Raw genomic sequence first — 20,185 nt, forward strand, 5'->3', positions numbered from 1 at the left:
AAAAGAAAGAAAGTAGGGAAGGAAGGAAGAAAGGAAGGGCGGGACGGAGGGGGGAGGGCGGGGGGCCATGAAAGGAAGGAAGAAGGGAAGGGCACAACTGTTTCTATCAGGTCCCAGTCAAGACACAAAGGAGGGGAGACACAAAGGAGGGGAGGGCTGCTAGCTGCTCAGGGATGAACATCCAAAAGCCTACGTGGACGCACACCTAGAGTACAGAGTAACACAGAACTACAAGGTTGATGCTGGGATGTAGTGGCAGCCCTCTGAGGTACAGGATCCAGCCACAGAGATGAGTCAGGACTTATGTACAGACCCGAGGCATCAGGTACAGGCGAGGAGAGCAGGGAAGAGTGTAGGGACAAACAACAGACCTTCCAGCAGCTGAGTCTGCCTGCAAAGGAGAGAACAGTTCAACCTCCTCAAAAGTGTCTGCTCTGCACACACTTTCCTAACATGGCGCCCTTGTGCTGCAACAGAGCTCAAAAGCCCAAGGCAACAAAGGCTCATTTTGGAACTGAATCCTGGCCTTGAGAAAACAGGAAAGGGTCAGAGTCAAAGAAATGCCCAGTTCTGCCCAAGATGCAGGAGGCAGAGTGCGTTGAGATCTGGCAGATTGTTTCCTGGACACGTTTACAAAAGAAAAATATTTTTTTTTTTTTAAAAAAGCAAATTGGAACCCCAAATATGGAACAATTGCTGGAAACAGAGAAACCCAAGAGACCAATTCTCTGGGCTGGAGGGTTGTTTTTTGTTTTGTTTCTTTGAGTATACATTTCACAGAATCCTCCTATTTTTCCATATTAGGTCCTAAATTACATTTTTAGGAGATAGAGAAAAGTCCTAGCAAACTAGCCAAGCCAAACCAAACAGCCCTAAGCCTTGCCCCGTGACTGCACACTGAAGAGGTTGAAGTGTCCTCTAAGTGCATTGGCCGCAAAGTGCTTTGCAGAGGAGAGGGCAGGGGAACAGACCCGGGTTCCATTCTGGGTAGACAGGGGTTTGGAAGCAAGGCCGGTGCTGGGAAGGCCAAGGTCGGAGCAAAAGAGTCCCTGCAATCAGAGAAAACAGTTAAGTCAGGTCAGGAGGGTGGGGAGACGGGAAATCACTCCATGTCACAGGTGGATTAGCGCTGGACATACCAGGCAAAACTGCCTTTGACAATATCATGACCCAGGCATGCACTTGCTGAGCAGGGGGAGGGAAGGATGGTTAGAGGAATAGAAGCTCATTATTGACAGAATCAGAACAATTACATCAGATAAACTCAGAACTTTCAGTGTGCGATTGAATGACTGACACGGACACACAGATACAAACACAAACGCACACGCATGCAAAGATCATTATGTTTTTGTTTCTTTTTTTTTTAAGTCTTTGTAATTTGACATCTGATATTTAAGATTTGATGGGGGAAACTCCTAACCAGAACCATATAGGGACCTCAGCTTCTGCTTAGTAATAGCTATTTCACCAGGGACAGCCTCCTGTCTCACCCCTTTGGTTAGGCGTTACACAGTAAGAGTGAATCAGGCATGCATACTGGCAAGCTAAGTATCAGGATCCCGAGATCCAGTCTGGAGAACGGTGTGTTCTATGTCTGAACAGCCAGCTCTAATTCTGCCATAAGTCTTAAGGTTCAGATGCTTTCTGCTCTATGACTTGAGTCAGACATGGGCTCTGTTTTACCTGGGAAGAACCTTTAATTCCTTAGGGATTTTTTTTTGTTTCCTCTTTATTTCTTAACTTAAAAAAATTTACTTATTTTTACTTTATGGGTTTGGGTGTTTTGTGTGCATGTATAAAAATGTACTACGTGCATGCCCAGTGCATATGAAGGCCAGAAGAGGGCGCTGAATTCTCTGGAACAGGAGCTGTAGATGGGAAAGAGCTGCCAGGTGGGTCTTGGGAATGGAACTCTGGTCCTCTGCAAGATCAGCCAGTGCTCTCAACTGCCGAGGAGTTCTCCAGTCTCTCCTCTTAATTAAGGTTTATGATGACCCATTTACTGGGACAGTGGGACCTGGCCAGGGATGGACTATATTCTAGGAAAAAGACTCAGGAGGCAATCCCACCCTGCTGGCTTATCTGGGCTCACTCAGTTCTCCCCTACCTAAACTGCTTTTCCCTGGTTTGGTGAGTAGATGAACCTTACCTGGGACATGTCAGCCCCAGCTGGTAGGACTTTTCAGTTAACAGAAATCACCTGTCCAGCTCAATGCCCATCAGTGTATGCAGATAGCTAGACTGGACTGGATTTCCATGCCAAGGTTAGACCATCCCTGACAAAGTTCCCCAAAGTGTACAAAGCCTAACGAGTATCATTTTCAGAAAGGAGGTAAGAAGGTCTGGGCTATTTTAAGTGTTTTTCCTTCGGGATAGTTCTAACTGGAAAACAATATACACAAGCATACCATTGGTTCACTCAGGGTAGAATGTGACAATGTGCATTAAATACAGGACAGTGGGGTAAGTTTGAAGGAAGCACACATGTTAACTACTCCTCAGAAGTTCAGTAGAACATCCATTCCAAGAGACACTTGTGACGTAGGTCGTGGGGAGCAGGATCCACATACGAGGATGCATGCTACAAAACCTGTGAAAAATTTAAACGGAAACCAACCAACTTCTCCTCCCTGGAAGACGACAAAGTGGAGACGCGGCCGTCACCGCTGCTGTAGCTGGAATTCTGAGCACCAAAGGAGAGAGCTTGTAAGTAACTGATGAGTGCTTCCTTACCCTGCCTATTCACAAGGCAAGCACAGGCACACCAGTGTAGGACCCAGGTTCATGTGAAGAGTCTGAAGCACAAATTCTTAGCAAGTGAGTCTGGGCAGACTGTCACATGTGACCCAGTGAGGCTGAATGGTCGATTATTAGCCAGTTGCTTACTGAATTTCATGTTAATCCTCTCCTTTTTGCATATCTCTTTAGGTAACTGAAATTCTTCCTATCGCAAAACGTATCAGCCTTTCTTCAGCCTAATCCAGCACCTCGATAGAGAGGTTGAGGGAGGCTGAGTGCCAGCTTCCAGGCCTGCAGCAGGGGCCGTGAGCCTTGAGTATACACTGTAAAGCAACAGGCCTAAGAGAATGTGGGGGAAGGGCACAGGAGCAATGACATTACACACAAAGGATCAAGCAGAGAGAAGACAGACACTCCCAGGCTCTTATCAGGCAAGTGTCTGTTTCTCTCACATCTTCCGAGTTCCTCCATCACACCCACTCTTTTCTCCAGATCACTGCATGTTTAGCATTTCATAACTGTGACTTAGATGAGGTAAGGCTTCAGTCATGTGACCTTCCCTAGCTACTTGTTAAACCAATTTTACATCCGAGCAGTTGTTATACTCAGGCTGTTTTGGATCTGACTTTTAGAAGCATTGCCTGAACCTTAACTAAATCATAAGGCAAATTCATACTGGATATATATGTATGACACACAGCTCGATGCTACCCAGAGCCACAGATGGGTTGACAAATTCACATCACGGATAAAGAGCGTAGCATTGGAAGGAAGCTGGATCTAAGAACTATCAAATACTTTCAGTTATGGCAAAACAATGTGCTTAGAGGTTAAAGTCATAGCTAGTAAATATGGAAACACTGCAGCTGAGGTAGCCAGCTCTGTGGGAGACTTGCTGGGCACAGTTGGCAACACTATTGAAGGACCTGCACAGGCAGTTGACTGCAGGCTTCTGTCCCCGAGGTACTTTAAAGGCTCAGGTGTCAGTATGAAGGGTGACAGGACAGAAGGCTTGGACTAGGAGATCTCTGAAGTCCGGAACTAGAGAAGCTTAGAAGGGGACATAGAAAAAACACAGGCAATCCTAAACAGGTTTCCAGAAGGCTCAAGCAACCTGTTCGGCCAGTTTGGGAAAGCCGAGACTATTGGCTTTGTGTGTGTATGTGTGTGTGTGTGTGTGTGTATGTGTGTGTATGTTCTGAAGCCTAGAAATGGAATGGAAGTGACTAAACGCTATCTTAATATAATTAAAATAAATTAAATTTTATACAAGAAACTTATTTCCAGAAGGGGAAAAATGACATTAAGAACAGGAAGGTATTAGGTCATTTAACTCAGATTAATCTGTTTGGATCACGAGGCTTAATTAAAATGTGCCCAATTTAACCTTCTGAAAGGCCCGACAATCCTTGACAGATCCCAGGCCTTCCCCAGTGCTCCTGGCCTCCCTCTGGCTCTGGTTTCTTCACTAGGATGTCTGCCTTCACCCCCATCCTTCCCTCCCACCCTCCTACAGTCACCCATGAACACTCAAAACATCAGAATTCTGACCCTCTTCCCTTCCTTTTCCTCACCAGAAAAGTACAGGCTCTCACACGTGCATTTAAGATAAACATTAAACTCGCAAGCTTGAAATTTGGGAAACTGAAAATGCTGGTCTTCCGTCCACGTGAGAGCCGAATCACTAACAGACACATACGAGGGAGGCGAGCAGTGGACAAGCTGATGCCACATCCTGGGTATTTTTAAGAATGCTTATCAGCTCCTTACTGTTAACGTCTAGAACGGGAATCATGCTAAGAATGCTTGGATACTAACATTCGAGAATGTTAGAGTATGCTAGGGGGCAAAAAGAGCCAGGGTAACACAAAAAAGAGCAAAGTAACTCAATTTAGAAATGTATTTTAGACACACAGAAGCAGCAACCCCTCAGAGCACGTGCCATGCAGGCTCGCTGTACTAACCCTGCCAGATCTTCTACTTAGGGACTGGGATCCATAATAGTCTCCATCATAACCGTTAGTCTGTTGCAACAAAGAAAGAAGAGGTCACATCAGTTTAACGGCACAGGTACAAACCAGAGAGCAGCACTTACCCAGGAACACACTGAGCCTTCTCTGCAGAGGAACTGAAGGGAATGAGTGGGGACAGCCTCAGGGGAGCAAAAAGCCCCCCCGCCCCCCCCACAACTGCCAGCATGCCTCCTACCCCACTGCAACTCAGAAAACCCCCAGCAAGCATGGCGCCTGTGCCATTCCCTCCTGTGGAGTGAGGCCCGTGGCCTGATGTAAGCTGCTTCTCTGGGCAGTTTTCTTGTGTCCAATCTTAGGTTAGGAGTGTGGAAACTCTAGATTTCAAGAAGACTGAATGACAGGCCAGAGGATAGTGACCTGCCCAAGTCAGATTCTGGGTAAGGACTGGACAATGCAGCCTGAATGAAGCACTGTCCCTAAGATTCATGTCTGTGTGATCCACAGCTGAGTGCAGAAATCTGAGGAAAGCCTGACGAGCAAACCTCAGGGAGTCAGCTTCTAGCCATCTACTCTTCCTGCTTTGTTTTTCTAGATGAGAACGAAGATATACTCAATGATCATGTGTCCTCCAGGAAGAAACCAAACCCAACCAAACCATCCAAACGGCTGGACCTAGTAAAGGTTTGCCTGGCTCCCTTCCCTTTCCCCACCTAAGCCCATGGTTCTCAACTTGTGGGTCCCGACCCCTGGGGTTGTCAAATATGTGACCCTTTCACAGGGGTCACCCATCAGATATTTATATTATGACTCATAACAGTGGCAAAATTACAGTTATAAAGTAGCAATGAAAATAATTTTATTGGTTGGGGTCACCATAGCATGAGGAACTGTATAAAGGTCTCAGCATTAGGAAGGGAAGTGCGGCCTTGACCTCAGGCAAGGCTATCTAGAAGTACTCTATAGGGACTGGTCTATTTTATGGCATTAGGAACCATGTTTGAGGATATAGCTGCTGATTCAAGGTAAGGACCACCAGAGACCAAAACAGCTTCAAACATGGGAAAAGGAAGAGTGGACTCACATCTGGAAAAGATGGAAGAGGATTTATCTGTCTCAGACCTGAGTTTGAGACTGCAAATGCAAGGTCTGCCCTGTGCTCTTAGGCAAGTTATTCAACCCACTAGCACTTTTACAGCTATGATAATATTCACAAAAATGAATAAATTCTGGGGCCACGATGAGGGGCACGTGAGTGTCCATGAGTCTCCTGCGAACATTGGTAGCCTCTGTAGGCACACATGACTACCTGATGGGTATACCAGCAGGCAGGAGGGCGTGGCTTGTGGAAGGCACTGGGTGGCCTCACTCCAGTATAGCAAGAGTATGGTACTAATGCAGGATAAGCAACTGAGAGACAGACTCTAACTCCACAGTCATGGGACCTTCATTATAAACTATAGGCTTGCTTCACAACAACTCAAAAAACAAACAAACAAACAAACAAACCCAATCCACCACCAAAACAAAACACAAAAGTTTTGAAGTGAAACAGGAGCATATAAAAAAAACCTTCCAAAAAACATTTCTGAAATGTGTTTAACACTAAACCCTTCAGAGCTGTTATCTAGCTCCAAAACATGGGCACTCCCAACATGGCTGTGCAGTGGCAGCCCGCAGCCTTTCTGATACACAGTGCGTGCTGTCTGCTTTTCTATGTAAGTCACGGAACACATTCAGAGGTCTTTAAAATGGGAAACGAAACAAGAAAGTTTTGTTGAAACTCGTGAGTAGAAGCTAGTGGCATACTTGAAGCATTCAAGTTAATTTCAGAAAGAGAAGACGCCATGAACTGAAGTTCAAAATGCCTTTGGCTGCTGCCCTGGGCACTTGAAGCCCAAAGATTGGCCCTCAAAATTGACTTTCAGTTTAAAACAAAAAAGATGAGGTCTAGAAACAAGTTCGAATGCATTTGATTCCTTAAAGCTCCAAGAACTGCCAGTGTCACAGTGTGACTGTGGCCGTGCTCTGTGGCTGAGGATCGGGTGCTGGGGGCACATCCTCCATCTTGGGCCCTCTCTTGTGCTTCTTCCTAGCTGGCCTGCCTCACCAGGCTAGGACTGTTGCAGTGCTCAGTGTGTGAGACGGGGGTGGGAATTCTCACACTCAGCTCTTCTATCCAGCTCTCTGTTGATCTTGGGGATCAAGCATGCTCAGCCGACACACGGCACTATTTATTAATGATGGCCATAAACATAAAAGTAAGATTTTCAAATAGTTTTGAAGTGGAGAATAAATGAACCCCAGGGGCTTCGGGATAAAATCGTCTCTGTGCAATCCCAGAGAAGAGGCTATAGGATTTGCGAAATTCATTGGAGACTTTTTTTTTTTTTTTAATGTAAACTGTATGCATTTCTGGAAGACAGATGGCACTGGGACGCTCGGATAGACTGTCACTTTAAGGTTTAGACCAGAGGGCTTTACTTTTGTTGCTGGAACTTTTTCAGAGGTTATATTCCCAGCAGAAGTGCCAGTTGGTCCGCTTAGTTTGAATAGATACAGATTAGGGAAGAATGGGGTTATTAAGTGAAGTGATTTCTTCACACTTAAGTCTTTTAAAAGGACACAGAGAGGCCCTGGGAGTTCTTGGTTGGGTGGGTTTTTGGGGACCCCATCCATGGTGGGTGACAGCCAGCCAACCTTCAGCACCTGCTATTGAGCGGGAGCCAATACTACATACAGTCCTGGTTTTAGGGCCCCATCCACAGGCCAGGAGGATCTGGGAGGGAGATGGATCATTCTAGAGAGAGCCGTGCCCTCCTGACTCATAGTGTCCTGGGTGAAGACCAGCAGATGGACTTGGGTTTTTGGAAAAGCATCCAAGAAGTTAGTAAAAAACACCATGGTTATGATCTGTCACTGCACACAGTTAGAGTCACACCGCAAAATTATCTGACCACCTCACCCAGGCATAAGGACTCCCATACTCCAGCTCGGGCTGTGCCTGTTGGAACAAGAGTGGAAGGGGAAAATAGAAACGGGAGCAAAAGTGAATCAGAGAGATGCCACACAGAGAGGCAAAAACCAGGCAACCTCGAAAATCTTAACACGAACAAACTTCTCATGTCTTCTAATGTCTTACTTAAAAGAAATACGTATTATCAGAATGGCAGTCATTCTAAAATCTAAGGACACTAAGGTGCTTCTATGCAACAGTTGTTAGTCCAGGAAACACAAAACCCTTTGAGCCTTACTTCCTTCGTGGCATAGATACGTTCTCATTAAACTACAGAAAAGTCTGGAGCTATATCATCAGATTTTAAATAAAGATAATTAAAACCTTACAATAGTCCTCAATCTTGATTTCCTCAGGGGACCATGCCTGGTAGCCACCCTTCTTGGCCGTTAGGGCTTATCATCATTGCCAGCACTACAGAGAAGGTGTTTGGTCAGGGGAAAGAAACCATCTTAGAAATTTCAAAGTAAAGACTTCAGAATATTAAAATATATTAAGCGGCACAGTCCAGCCTCCATAGACACAAGGGGAGACATGTCTACAAAGCAGGGTTGCCCGCTCCCTCCCTCAGCTGTACTAGCCAGCAGGGGACAGAGTTTTGGACATCTGGCAGTTGTGAAAGGCTCTGAGGGAGCAGTAGCTGTAACTGTCACTAAGAACTGTGACCTCTAGTGGGTCCCTAAATGCTCTAGACTTCGTTCTACAATAAATGAGAATAGCAGGTTTGATTTTTATTTCCAAGACCCCAGCTCTCAAATTCTAAAAGAAAGGAAAAAAAAACCATAAGAGCATAGTTTTTTAAAAAATTTAAAAAAAACCCTAACTAATTTTGGGGGTGATCGGTATGTGCTGTGGTAGAAATGAAACTCAGAAGACAGCTTTCAGAAGACAGCTCTCACTTTCCACCATGTGGGTCCCAGGGTCTGAACTCAGGCTGTCAGGCTTGGTGACATGGCTTGGTGGCTCGAGGCTTTCCCTGCACATCATGGGAGAGTTATGTAGTCAACTGAGGCTGACGGTGACATTCAGTGACTTTCGCCCATGGTCCTCCTTAGCTTGCTCACAGTGGACTTCCTGTGGGAAACTTTGGGCCTTAGGACAGATACACTGGTATCTGACAAAGATGTCCAGGATGGTGACTCAGTTCACTAGAGGCTAACGTGGAAGGGGAATGAACACCCAGCACTTGCTAGAGCAGCAACTTCAGTAAACTCTTTGAAGTTAGGGGCACACACACACACACACACACACACACACCATCCCATCTGGAATCTTAAAATAGTGAAATTCCTCTCTGCGGAACCCTAGAGGACCACAGGTCTGAAGACGACACATTGTCCCAGAGACTTGGGTTCTGCTTCAGTCTCCTGCCTGTACTACCTCAGACATCTGTTCATTAGGCTTCCAGCTTGCCATTTCTGGAAAAGGCTCTCTTGCAAAGTCACCACCAGGAGGCTACATCCAAGGGTCAGCTCTCTGTTTGGCTCTCCCCAGTCCCTCCCCTGGTCCGCAACTGCTCTTCCTCCCTTTGGTTTCAAGGGCCAGACCTTTAACACCTCCCACTGGCTGGGCCTGGCCACAGATGTTGCAAGCTGTGCTTGTACTTATATTTTGCTTATGTAAACCTTGCTTCCTTAAAAGCAGACCGTGTCTGATGGAGGGCCTAAGAGGAAGTCACAGCTGCATCATCTGTATCAGGAAAAACCGGAAGCCGGAATGTCCCAGCAGCAAGGTGTCACCTCCCTTGTTTCACGTATAACTATCCAGCAAAGCCACACAGGGTCTGCTCTCAGTGCTAAGAGGACAGGGTCGGTGATGGTGGCTAAGCCACAAGGCTGGTGTACTACCTCAGGGTTTTATTGCTACATGCCAAGTTAAGCACACACCTGATGCATGCTTATTCAAGGGGTAATATTGTGTGACATAACTGTCACGGTGATAATAAACCAACCCTCGGCTCAATAAAGTCTCTTAGCAAAGCAGAGCAGCTGCGTGGAGACCTAGTTATGACAGCCGGGAGATCCCATATCAACCCTACAGCTCATCAAGGGGACCTGCTTACTAAGCTAAAACACAACCGTTCTGCTTCACTTCCCTGCAAGACACAGTTTCTTCTACTGCAGCTACAAAGGCTGTGTGTATTAGCCATGAAGTTGCCCGTGAGGAGCGTTTAGGGCCGGAGCTGTGCTCAGTAGAAGGACATGTCTAGTACCTGTGAGGCTTTAGGTCCAATCTCCAGCACCACAAAGAGCCTTCATTACAGCTGACTGAAAGGTTGCAGAGCCAGAAGGCTCCAGGGGAGCCTCCAGCAATTGCAGAAACATCATAAATAACTTATGGCTACTTATGTGCATGCTTTCTCACACATGCGTGTGCTTGTGGAGGCTAGCGGACAACCTTAGCTGTCATTTCTAGAAATGTCCTCTATTTTTTTTTTTTTTTTGACAGTGTCTCTCATTGGCCTGGAATTTACTGAGAAGGCTAAGCTAGATCGCCAGCAAGTTTCACTAACTGTCCTCTGAACTGGAATTACAAGCACACACCACCACACACGGCCTTCTTCACAGGAGTTCTGTGGGGGGGGGGGGGGGGGGGGGTGGACCCCAGGTCCCCATTGACCAACTGAACTACTTCTCAAGTCCAACTTATGGATGGTTTAGCCAAGGTTAGCATTCCTGGAGAGCATGTGGGTGGGTGGGCGGGCATGCAGTACCTTCATGTTCCTGTCCATCATACTGACTCTGAGACGGTCATTAACCAAAGTTTCACAGTTTTGTGTTGTGGAAAACTATCGAAAATGTAAAATGATGCCCACCACTCTTTAGGGAATGACAGCAATAAAGTAACATCCCCTACTCTCCCCAGCCCACCCTGTCCTCAGCTAACTTATATACACTGTTACATATATTCATATATATAATGTATAAGTATACATATACAATGATACACATTTTATCAGTTAGGTGGGGACGAACTGAGCACAGGAATTGTGATCTGAGGACTGAAAGCAGGGACGGGGATTGTGCCCACACAGTGTGCCGTGCAGAAGCAGTTACACCCGTTACTGACCCTTAGGCTGCCGCGACTACCCACGGACAAGCGCTCGTCTTCGTCGGAAGCCTAGTGAAAGACAGGAGGAGAACACAACCATGAACTGGACCATAAAGAAACCTGCTGACCCGACTCCAGAGCAGTGAGTGGACCAGTCACCCTCTGAGATCTCACAGGATGGGACCCCAGACCCTCAGTATGCCTCAGTTTGCCTAGGGCTGTTTATGGAAACACAGGATGTCACAGGTAACTTTTAAGGAGTGTTATTAATAAGCCTCATGATTTTAAAAAATTAACTACGGGCATTTAACAACAAGAAAAGCCATTTACAATGTTATGAGCAATATATTAATAATAATACTTTAATACCTCCAAGCAGGGCAGGAGATAAAGTTTAGGGGTAGAGTACCTAAACTTGCAATGAGGCCTGAGGTTCAATATCTGGTTTTTTGTTATTTTTTAAATCCCAGACACACTTTCTTCACTCAGCTTAGCTCAAAATGCTGAAGGCTGAGTTATGACCTTTATTCAGGTAAAGATAGCAGTAGTATATCAACAATGGCAAGTCCTTCTCAAGCACTGTATCTATTTCAGCTGCTAGAGGAACAAATAAGGCTCTGTGAACTTGCCCCTTGCAGTGAAGCTGCATGACATGGAGTGGACCATGGTACTGACCGAGGTGTTTCTCCGGAATCTACGAGAGTATCGCTCGCTGTCTTCCTACCGAAGCAAATGGAATGGCAAAGGTTAGCGATAGCAAGGCAGAATCCTTAGAAACCCCAGAAGGTCCCACTGCCACACAATCTAGCATTTCTGATCTAAATGGCAAATCAGTATTTGCTGCTTTGCTTTTGTTTAAAAGCTCTAACTAAAGGACTGTGGGAAATAGCTTCTCTGGAGAGGCCCTTCCGAACTCGAATAACTGGCATAGTTGGTGACTTTAAAAGCAGCGAGCAAGTGCTGGGGCAGAAATGAAGTCCCCCTCCCCCCTAACTCTGTAATCTGGTTTTAAATCAGCTCTCTTCCCCTCAGGACTGACTCTCCTTCAGGGAAACAATTTTCCCAGAGAACCTCAGTGTGGATGTCACCCTGCTTGCTTCATGGACTCCGGGACAAACAGGTTTTTGCATGTTTATCTCTGGAATGGATGTGGGAGTTACTGAGTTGTTTGCAGCTAATCAGCTACTGTCCTTTCGAAGTGGCCACCGTTTAACTGTCCTTAGATGTGATGAGAAGACACACACCTCAAGGATGTACAATACAGTGATCACTGACACAGGCTGAACATGATGAGTCTTTCAATAGATATTTATATCACGCATAGCATCTAAGATGGTAGAGATGGCCTTGAATCTCCCTCAGGCTGTTCAATAGTGAGGAGCCTTGAGGAAGACACTTCCCGGTCTTTAATGCCAAAAGCATGCGTCAAAGTCCAGGACAGAAGCCAGGATAGAAAGAGGTGGGTGGCTTAATAAGAGGCCTTGCTCTGGGTGGGGATCACTGGAAAGCACCAAAGGGTGTCTTGCCCAGAGCATGGCCACATGGGCACCTCTCCTGAGAGGCCTGAGGGCAAGATAGGCTCCCTGGGGATGAGCGAGTCCTGGCCTGCACTGGGAAGGCAGTGGAAGAAAACAGCTGGAAAGGGGGAAGGAGAGCAAGGGTTTTCATGGGCACAGATGAGACAAGAGGAGCCAATAGGGAGAGTGTATGAGTATGGGGCTGGGGGTGACAGGGCAGTGGGCTGTGCATGGGGGAAGCAAGCCATCAAGGGCCTCTTCTGGTTCTAACTAGAACAGCGAGATGTTCTGATGGTAACATGAGGTTCTCTGGGAAGTTCTTAGACACAGGCACATGCTCAGCCCTGGGATCTTCTGATTCAGAGAACTGGAGGAGTGGTGGCGATGGGACCTCACTCAACACCAGCCTGCAGACATCAGCAGTCCTGTCTGCAGAGGGACAGGTCACATGCCTGGCCAGGCCGTTTCTAACCACACCAGATGCAGAATGCCCCAAGGAAGACCTCTGAGTATCAAATTACAGAGTAATAGGAATCTCCTGGCATAATTAAACTGCAGTCAGAATTAAATTATAAAGCATTTAAACTCTTAAAATTATATTCAAGGCCTACCATCCACTGCTCGATGTCGCCCCATTTTGTATCCAGCCCATAATATTTCTATAGACAGAAGGGAAAGAAAATTAGGCAAGAAATGGACAGTAAAGGCTTAAGAAACTGTTCCACCATGCTCTCCCGCACACACTCACTCATGAAGGCAGCATGCCAGGCACAGCAGCCGCAGAACTGGGGTCTGCACAGAAGTCATTTCCTGAGCAGCAACGTAGCAGCTTGAGATGAGGCCTGACTAGCTCCCCTCTTTCCTTGCAGGCCTTGGGAGCACAGGGCAAAACACTCATCAGGCAAGAGTGGCCTTCCAAGATGTCAGGAAAGAAAACCTTGTGCAGAACCACTGTAGGCCCCTCTGCAAAGCCATTCACAACTTTGGGGCATACTTGCAGGAAGAACAAACACTGTCTACTAGAAGCCCAAGCTGAGAGCCATTCCATGCCGCTACCCCAGGAAGGGGCCCCAGAGGAGGGAGGGAGATGCGCTGTGCTGAGCTAGCTTCTAGCTGCAGGTTCCTGTTGTGCGACACCTATGCCCAGTGCAGGCTGGAGAACCCATAACTCTGGGAAAAGTCTAGGACATATAGAACAGGCCCTTGAGTGGGAAGAGACTGTAACCAATGGCTCTAGGTTTTACCTACTTACTGTAAGCCATGGTGGACCCAGTCAGACTGCACTAAGTAGGTCAGAATGGCTGCTTCCATCACTAGGGTGTCCCCAGGGTAAGAACCTGGGCTTAACAACCTGCTTGACCTTTCCCCTTATTTTCTCCTTTATTTCCAGGAAGAAAATCAAGGAACCAACAGCAAACCTGTAGGACGTCACATTTTTACACACTTAAAGCTTATAATCAGAAATATAAACCTGGGTGCCAGAAGTAGAGGGATGTTTCGAAATGGTTTTCTAATTACTTGAGCATGCTGTGGTTATGTTTGGTTCAGTTTCACCTTGAAGGAGGGCCAGATTTCAGATACATGGTCCTGCCCCTTCCTCAGAGAGATGATGGTAAGTAGAAAACCAGAGGGAGGAAGAATTGCACACATCCTTGAAAAGCCAAGCATGTTAAGCTAGTGCAAAAAAGCCACACAAGCAGTCTTTCCCGCTAAGTTACGAGAGAAAGCCATGTCTGGAGAACAGCCGTTCTTAACATGAGATTTATATTACGATTCATAACAGTAGCAAAATGACAGTTATGAAGTAATGATGAAATAATTGTATGGTTGGGAGGGTCACCACAATGTGAAGAACCATATTAAAGGGTCACAGCATTAGGAAGGTTGTGTAGAAGGTTCTGCAAGCTGAACCCATTAGAGTGTTGTGATTGTGAAGGTTCCCGCTGAAGTGTCTTATCATCCACTTCAGCATCTTTGATAGTCAAAGTCTTTGGAATGTATTAACTTAGTAGATCTAACCTCCGACTGACAAAAACCTAAGAATGTTACCAACTAGCACCAAAAACCTATGAGATCTCTCTTCTCTGCTCTAACCTACCTACCTATACAGTTTTCCACCAGTGTATATGAAAAAAATCCCTTGATTTAGACTTACTTTTGCCTTTGTAACTATAAAAAGGTGAGGTATTTGTGGCAATCTGAATCTGTGTTCCCTGGCCAATGGTCATTCATTTCTGGCTCAGAATAAACTCTTCCTTATCCCTCTCTGAGTGAGAGCTGCCTTTTGCAGTGACACAGATTTCTTTAGGATACACATTTGTAAAGGAAATAAAAGCAAATGCTCAGAGCTAGAGAGATAGCTCAGTGGTCAAGAGCACTGACTGCTCTTCCAGAGGTCCTGAGTTCAATTCCCAGCAACCACATGATGGCTCACAACCATCTGTAATGGGGATCCAATGCCTTCTTCTGGTGTGTCTGAAGACAGCTATAGTGTACTCATAAAATAAAAGCAAACACTCAAGGTGTCCAAGTCACATTTAATTACAATTCCAGTGGATCCAGGTGCTTGGCCTTGAGAAACAGCCTTGAGCCCAGAGAAACTACCCGGTCCACTGGCCACAGGACCAGGAGACAACCCTGCTTGGCTCCTGTCCCTCACCATCCTTCCTTTCCCTTAGATACGTTTATACAACGTGGTGGGGCTTCCAGGGCAGTTCCATTTGCGCCCTGCATGAGTTCACATCTGACAGTTCTCACGGCACATCTCAGTCCTGTCAGCAAAAATCTAACCATAAGCTGAACAGGAAAGAGAAGGACGAGAGGGGAAATGACCAGATCCAGGCCCTTTGCTGGGTTTGGGGCAGTGATGTCCTGCAGCCTCACTGGCCATCAGAGGGCTTTCCAGTCTTCCTGGAACTTGTCGGAGTCCTCCTGCGATTTTAGAAGACAAAGGACTCTGGCTTCAGTATCCATTCCCATACTAGATACTAGGCCCAAGAACAGAGTGCCTACAGATTCGGCTGGCTCTCCATTGGACTTTTATGCCTCTTTAGAAGAGATCTCTCACTTGAGGCAGGATTGGGTGGGCTGAGGGTCCTCATACTGAGCTTAGGATTGTCTGTAGTAGGCTCTGAGGCTTATTGGCCACATGCTTAAGAGGCCTGTGTGCTGCTCTCAACTCTGAGAGACAGTGTTCTGACTCTGACTTTCTGCTTTAAAGGATAGAGTCATTCTAGGCAGAAACTGAACAAGTGCAGGAAAGAACACAGGCTCTCCCACAGGAAAGACTCACACAGAGGAAAGGCTGACCAAGCCCTGCAAACACTTTCGAGGGGTGGAGGGGGCATCCTGACTGAACTGCAGCAAGTCTGTGGACAGCCACTGCTCAGGATGTCCTGCTCACTGTTCTCGCTCTGTCATGGAATTGAGAGGACATTGTAGGGCATTAGCCTATAATGCTCCAGTGCTGACTGGGAAAAGACAGCAGGATTTTGTTTCTAAAGCTTTGTGTTTTTCAAATTTTTATTAAGACTTTTAAATCTACCTCCAATAATCTATAATTGTTCATTCTCTTCTTATCTCTAGAATTTTACTCTTTTCTGCCCTGAAACTTTCAATTCCTCTGTCTTAGCCTCTTAAGTGCTGGGGCTACCACTCCTGGCCTAATAACTAATTTCTCCATCTGTTTGTCCATCCATCCATCCATCCACCCTCATTTTTTGAGACAGGGTCTCACTATGTATGTAGAACAACCAGGCTAGCCTCCAAATAACCACATTAATCCCAGCATAACCTTCAGCGATCCTCCTGTCGCTGGAGGATCTGTACTAGGATTACAGAACTGTGCTACGACACTTAACCCAATAATGTCTTAATATGTGGCAATTTACACTAGTATTTTACAAAAATCTAGAAATTTTTTTTTATCTTTTGATATATTAGTTTTAAATGTTTCTTCCAGTTCTAAAAATGTGGCTTGTATTAGGACACTTTTCTCCATTGGAGATAATCTTCCAGTTCCTTGAGGCAAATGGATGATGAAGGGTGTGTTCCATGCATGGCTGCTGCCTCGTGTCAGGAGAGACTGGTTTATCTGATGAGGGCACAGGGGTGAAGGTGAACACAGCAAGCGGGGTGCTCAGTGCACAGCACTGTTCTGCAGGTGGCAGGACCACAGCAAGGGAAAAGCAGCACATGCGGACTAGAAATGAAGGACAGGGCCTACCTTTTGGACTTGATAGATCTACAGGAAAGGAAGAAAGAGACAAAGGGAGAAATAGAAAATTCAGTTATAATTATGGGAACTTGAGAACAGCTCTGTGACAACCAGAAATAGAACGCTGTACTACAGAAAAACAAAGATTATGGATTGAACGTAAAGAGAAAATGCATTAAGGTCCACGTCTTCACTCGTTTGGCGCTGTCTTGAATGACACATGAGGGTCGCTCGCTCCCTCCACAGCAGCGCCTGCAGAACCCAGTGATACCTCATGCAGGTGCACAGCCTATTGCCACAGCAGGGAATTAAAGACATCTTTTTGGCTTTAAAGGAGATGGGGACACAAGAGAAGGCAGCTCCTGAGGAGTGGGAGGGGAATGAGAAAGGGAACGGCAGGGGGTTCTGATCAAAATATCATATATAGATGTACAGAATCGTCAAAGAATAAACATGAAGTTACCTTTAAAAAGAAAACTGCCTTTTACACTAATATTTAACCAGAAAGTGTCAAATTTTAAGTGGGAAATTGAGTGGTCAGATTCAGAAAGGGTTGATAGAGAGGCTTTCGAGTCCTGATCCATGCAGATTTATAGGAAAGAACATTCCAGTGAAACAGTGCAGCCATGAGACTGTGCTGAAAGACAAGACGGGCTCCCTCTCCCCAACACAGTGCCTTGCTTTGGAACTGTCTCTTATTTTAAGTCTCCATTAAGACAGGGATACTTGCATTCATTCCACAAACCGTGAGTCATGTCAGACCTTGCTAAGGGCCCAGGACTAGAAATCTGGCATTTTATTTATATGGGAAAGCACAGGTAAATATGATCAACATTCAACTAAAATAAACACAGCACCTCCAACCAAAATGAAATGTTAAGAAACACTTCTTTTTATCGGTCCAAGCTCTCCGTCAAATTAGTCCAAGGATCCCCACGATTTCTCAAAGAATGCTTACATGCTATTCTCATCTGGTGAGCCCATTAAAATGTTCAGATCCACTCAACCAGCCCCGAAGCACAGCCCGAGGATGCTGCTGCATTGGCTCCTGCCATCTGTGTGGTTGACGGTCATTACCAGGGATACCTGGAGTACCCTGGGTCTGAATACAGCTCATTATACTAAGACCTGCTGGCAGAGCTGCACCTTAGCACTTCTGCCTTTCCCATATTTGCTCTCCGAATGCTCTGCAAGCTCTACTGGGTGACCCCAACTTCGGCAAGAGCTCGAGACCTCCTCAGCTCGCCCAGGCTGCCCTGGCTCCGACCCCCTTCCTCTATGAAAGCCATTCCCGCTCAGGAGCAGCATGCCTGGGAGAAAGCAAGGATCATGTTTCCTAATTTTATAACAAAATACCAACCCCACTGGCTAAACACTGGTCATCCAAAGCATATTCATTTCTCCTTAATCAACAACTTAAAATGCCAGTGCCCTGGGCTATCAGATGGTATGAGCTCCAGTTAGGCCTGATGCTGCTAATAATAGCCAGGACTGAGAAGACAGGCAGAGCGGTCTGTGAGGGGCTATGGTGGTGAGCTGGAATCTTGGACTATTAGCTGCTCTCTCTCTTCTCTATAGACTCCCAGAACTAGCAGAGCAGCAAAGCACCTGGTAATTTTGGCAGATTGCTAGGGCTGGGTCTGGGGCTCAGTATGGAATACCGAGCATATATGAAGTGTGCTTTGACACCTGTGCACACGCATGTGTGTAAGCATACATGTATGCCTCCTGGACAAGGCCAGATCCAGGACAGCTAGATGGACAGTTATTACTTCTCTCCCTATGCAGTACCTGCTGACAGTTGTGGACTCTGTGTCTGGCAAATTCTGTCTCAAAAGCAGCAGGAGAAGATATTTGGTGTTCAAGGCCAAATGTCTTTCTGCTCAAATAAAAAATGTAAGGACTCATGAATTTCCTCTCGGTGGTGGGCGCTGCCACACTCACAGCTAACTGCCCAGGGATTTGTAGAAGCTTTTTAAAATATAATCGTGCACATATGTTAATCAATGTTACTCATCAGTAAGAATGAATACAGTTTAAAGTATACTTAGCAGATGTGTGTACACATACCACACAACTCACCTTGATCTCTGTAGGAATTTTATATCTTGGTGAAAGTCACTCAGGACACCATGCTCACTAACAGGTATGAGCATGATGTGGGGCCAACTCACAGCCTCACCGTATGCCACGGCCCTGAGTCCTTGGTTTGTCTCTAATAAGAGCTGAGACAGAAAGCTTCGAGGCACATTGTGCACTGGAAGGACAGTGGGACATGAAGTGCAGCCGACTTCTCGAACTAGCAGAGCAGCAAAACACCCTGGAAATTTTGGCAGATTGCTACGGCTGGGTCTGGGGCTCAGTATGGAATACCTAATATATATGAGGTCCCAGGTTCAAGTCCCATTACTGCCAAAAGGGAAGAAAGAAAGAAAGAAAGAAAAGAAGAAAGAAAGAAAGAAAGAAAGAAAGAAAGAAAGAAAGAAAGAAAGAAAGAAAGAAAGGAAGAGGGAGAAAGAAAGGGAGAAAGAAAGAAAGATAGATCAAAGGACTACGGGAGAACCAGGGTGAGGGGATAGTGGAGGAGCCTAGGGCAGGGTGTAGCAGCCTTGTGTGTGTGCTGGGGGTGGGGTGTGGGAGCAGTTCCCACAAGACTCCTGGCTCTGCAGACGACAGGAGCTACCCTCTGTAACCCTAAGAAACAGCAGCCTCCAGCCCCAGAATTACCTATCTCTCCATCTAACTACCCCGTGGCTCCCACAGGCAATGGGAAGGGCTAGCAGGGTCCTACACACAGTGGGCCCACAAGTGTCTACTGAATGAGCAGAAATATTTTACAGAGAAAAAGATAGCACGAAGTCTGAGAAACAACTGGGACTTGGTTATTAAAAACATTAAATATTCAGTTCCAAATAAATTGCCCAGTTTGTATGGTGCAGTCATGTGAGCTAAGGAGCTCAGGTTGGGATGGTTCTCTGGGGCCTGGGCGGCACCAGCTCAGAGGTGTGTAACAGTGGCCTACACAACAGTAGGGTCTTTTCCTATTTTCTACTTGTGGGCCAGATATTTGTCTCTGGTGAGTTTCCTGAAGATGCTTTTTGGTGGGAGCAGCCAGACAGGTGTTCACCCAGTCCTGATTCCCCTCAGGCCCATCTGACCCTTGGCCAAGAGACTAGGGAGGGAGGCACTTCAGTTAATTGGAGGGCCTGTTAATCACAGTTCATCTGGGAAAAGCCCAAATAATTAACACAAAACCCAGGACCACCTATTTTCTGATTTTAAAAAGATAAACCTGCTCAGAAGGGAGACAGATGCTAGGAAAACACCGACACTAAGCATCTCCCAGAGAATTAAAAGGAAAAAAACTAAAAGAAAAAAATTATAGACACACACACACAAAGCCAGGCAGTGGTAGCACAAGCTAATCTCAGTATTCAGGAGGCAGAGGCAGGGGGATCTCTATGACTTTGAGGCCAGCCTAATCTACAGAGGGAGTCCCAGGACAGGCAAGGCTACATAGAGAGACCTTGTCTCAACAAACAAACAAAAACACACAAAAGTACCAACTTCTAAATGTAGAATTACAAAGACTAAAATGCATTATTACACTTTTTAAAAATTTTCATTTGTATTTGTAACTGGAAAGAAAAAAGGAGTCATTTTCCATCATTGG

At 46.0% G+C, this 20,185-nt stretch overlaps 1 protein-coding gene across 5 annotated transcripts in view; it reads right to left on the reverse strand.

The window, feature by feature from the left end:
- Lrrfip1 (LRR binding FLII interacting protein 1) overlaps positions 1 to 20,185 on the reverse strand; it is a 129,086-nt gene that overhangs the window by 39,317 nt on the left and 69,584 nt on the right. Inside the window, exons 3-10 of one of the 5 annotated variants that reach the window (XM_028755435.1) lie at positions 16,522 to 16,539; positions 12,908 to 12,955; positions 11,455 to 11,499; positions 10,798 to 10,848; positions 7,678 to 7,716; positions 4,707 to 4,766; positions 2,621 to 2,686; positions 972 to 1,049 (exon numbers count right to left, since the gene is read on the reverse strand). The exons of 2 other annotated variants lie outside the window; for them this stretch is intronic. In XM_028755435.1, the coding sequence (XP_028611268.1) occupies positions 972 to 1,049; positions 2,621 to 2,686; positions 4,707 to 4,766; positions 7,678 to 7,716; positions 10,798 to 10,848; positions 11,455 to 11,499; positions 12,908 to 12,955; positions 16,522 to 16,539 (405 nt within the window). The remainder of the gene's footprint in view (positions 1 to 971; positions 1,050 to 2,620; positions 2,687 to 4,706; positions 4,767 to 7,677; positions 7,717 to 10,797; positions 10,849 to 11,454; positions 11,500 to 12,907; positions 12,956 to 16,521; positions 16,540 to 20,185) is intronic. 2 more of the 5 variants (XM_028755436.1, XM_028755433.1) reach the window with 2 other exon arrangements.

The sequence above is a fragment of the Grammomys surdaster genome, unplaced genomic scaffold (assembly GCF_004785775.1).
Source record: "Grammomys surdaster isolate TR1022 unplaced genomic scaffold, NIH_TR_1.0 126059, whole genome shotgun sequence".
NCBI lineage: Eukaryota > Metazoa > Chordata > Mammalia > Rodentia > Muridae > Grammomys > Grammomys surdaster.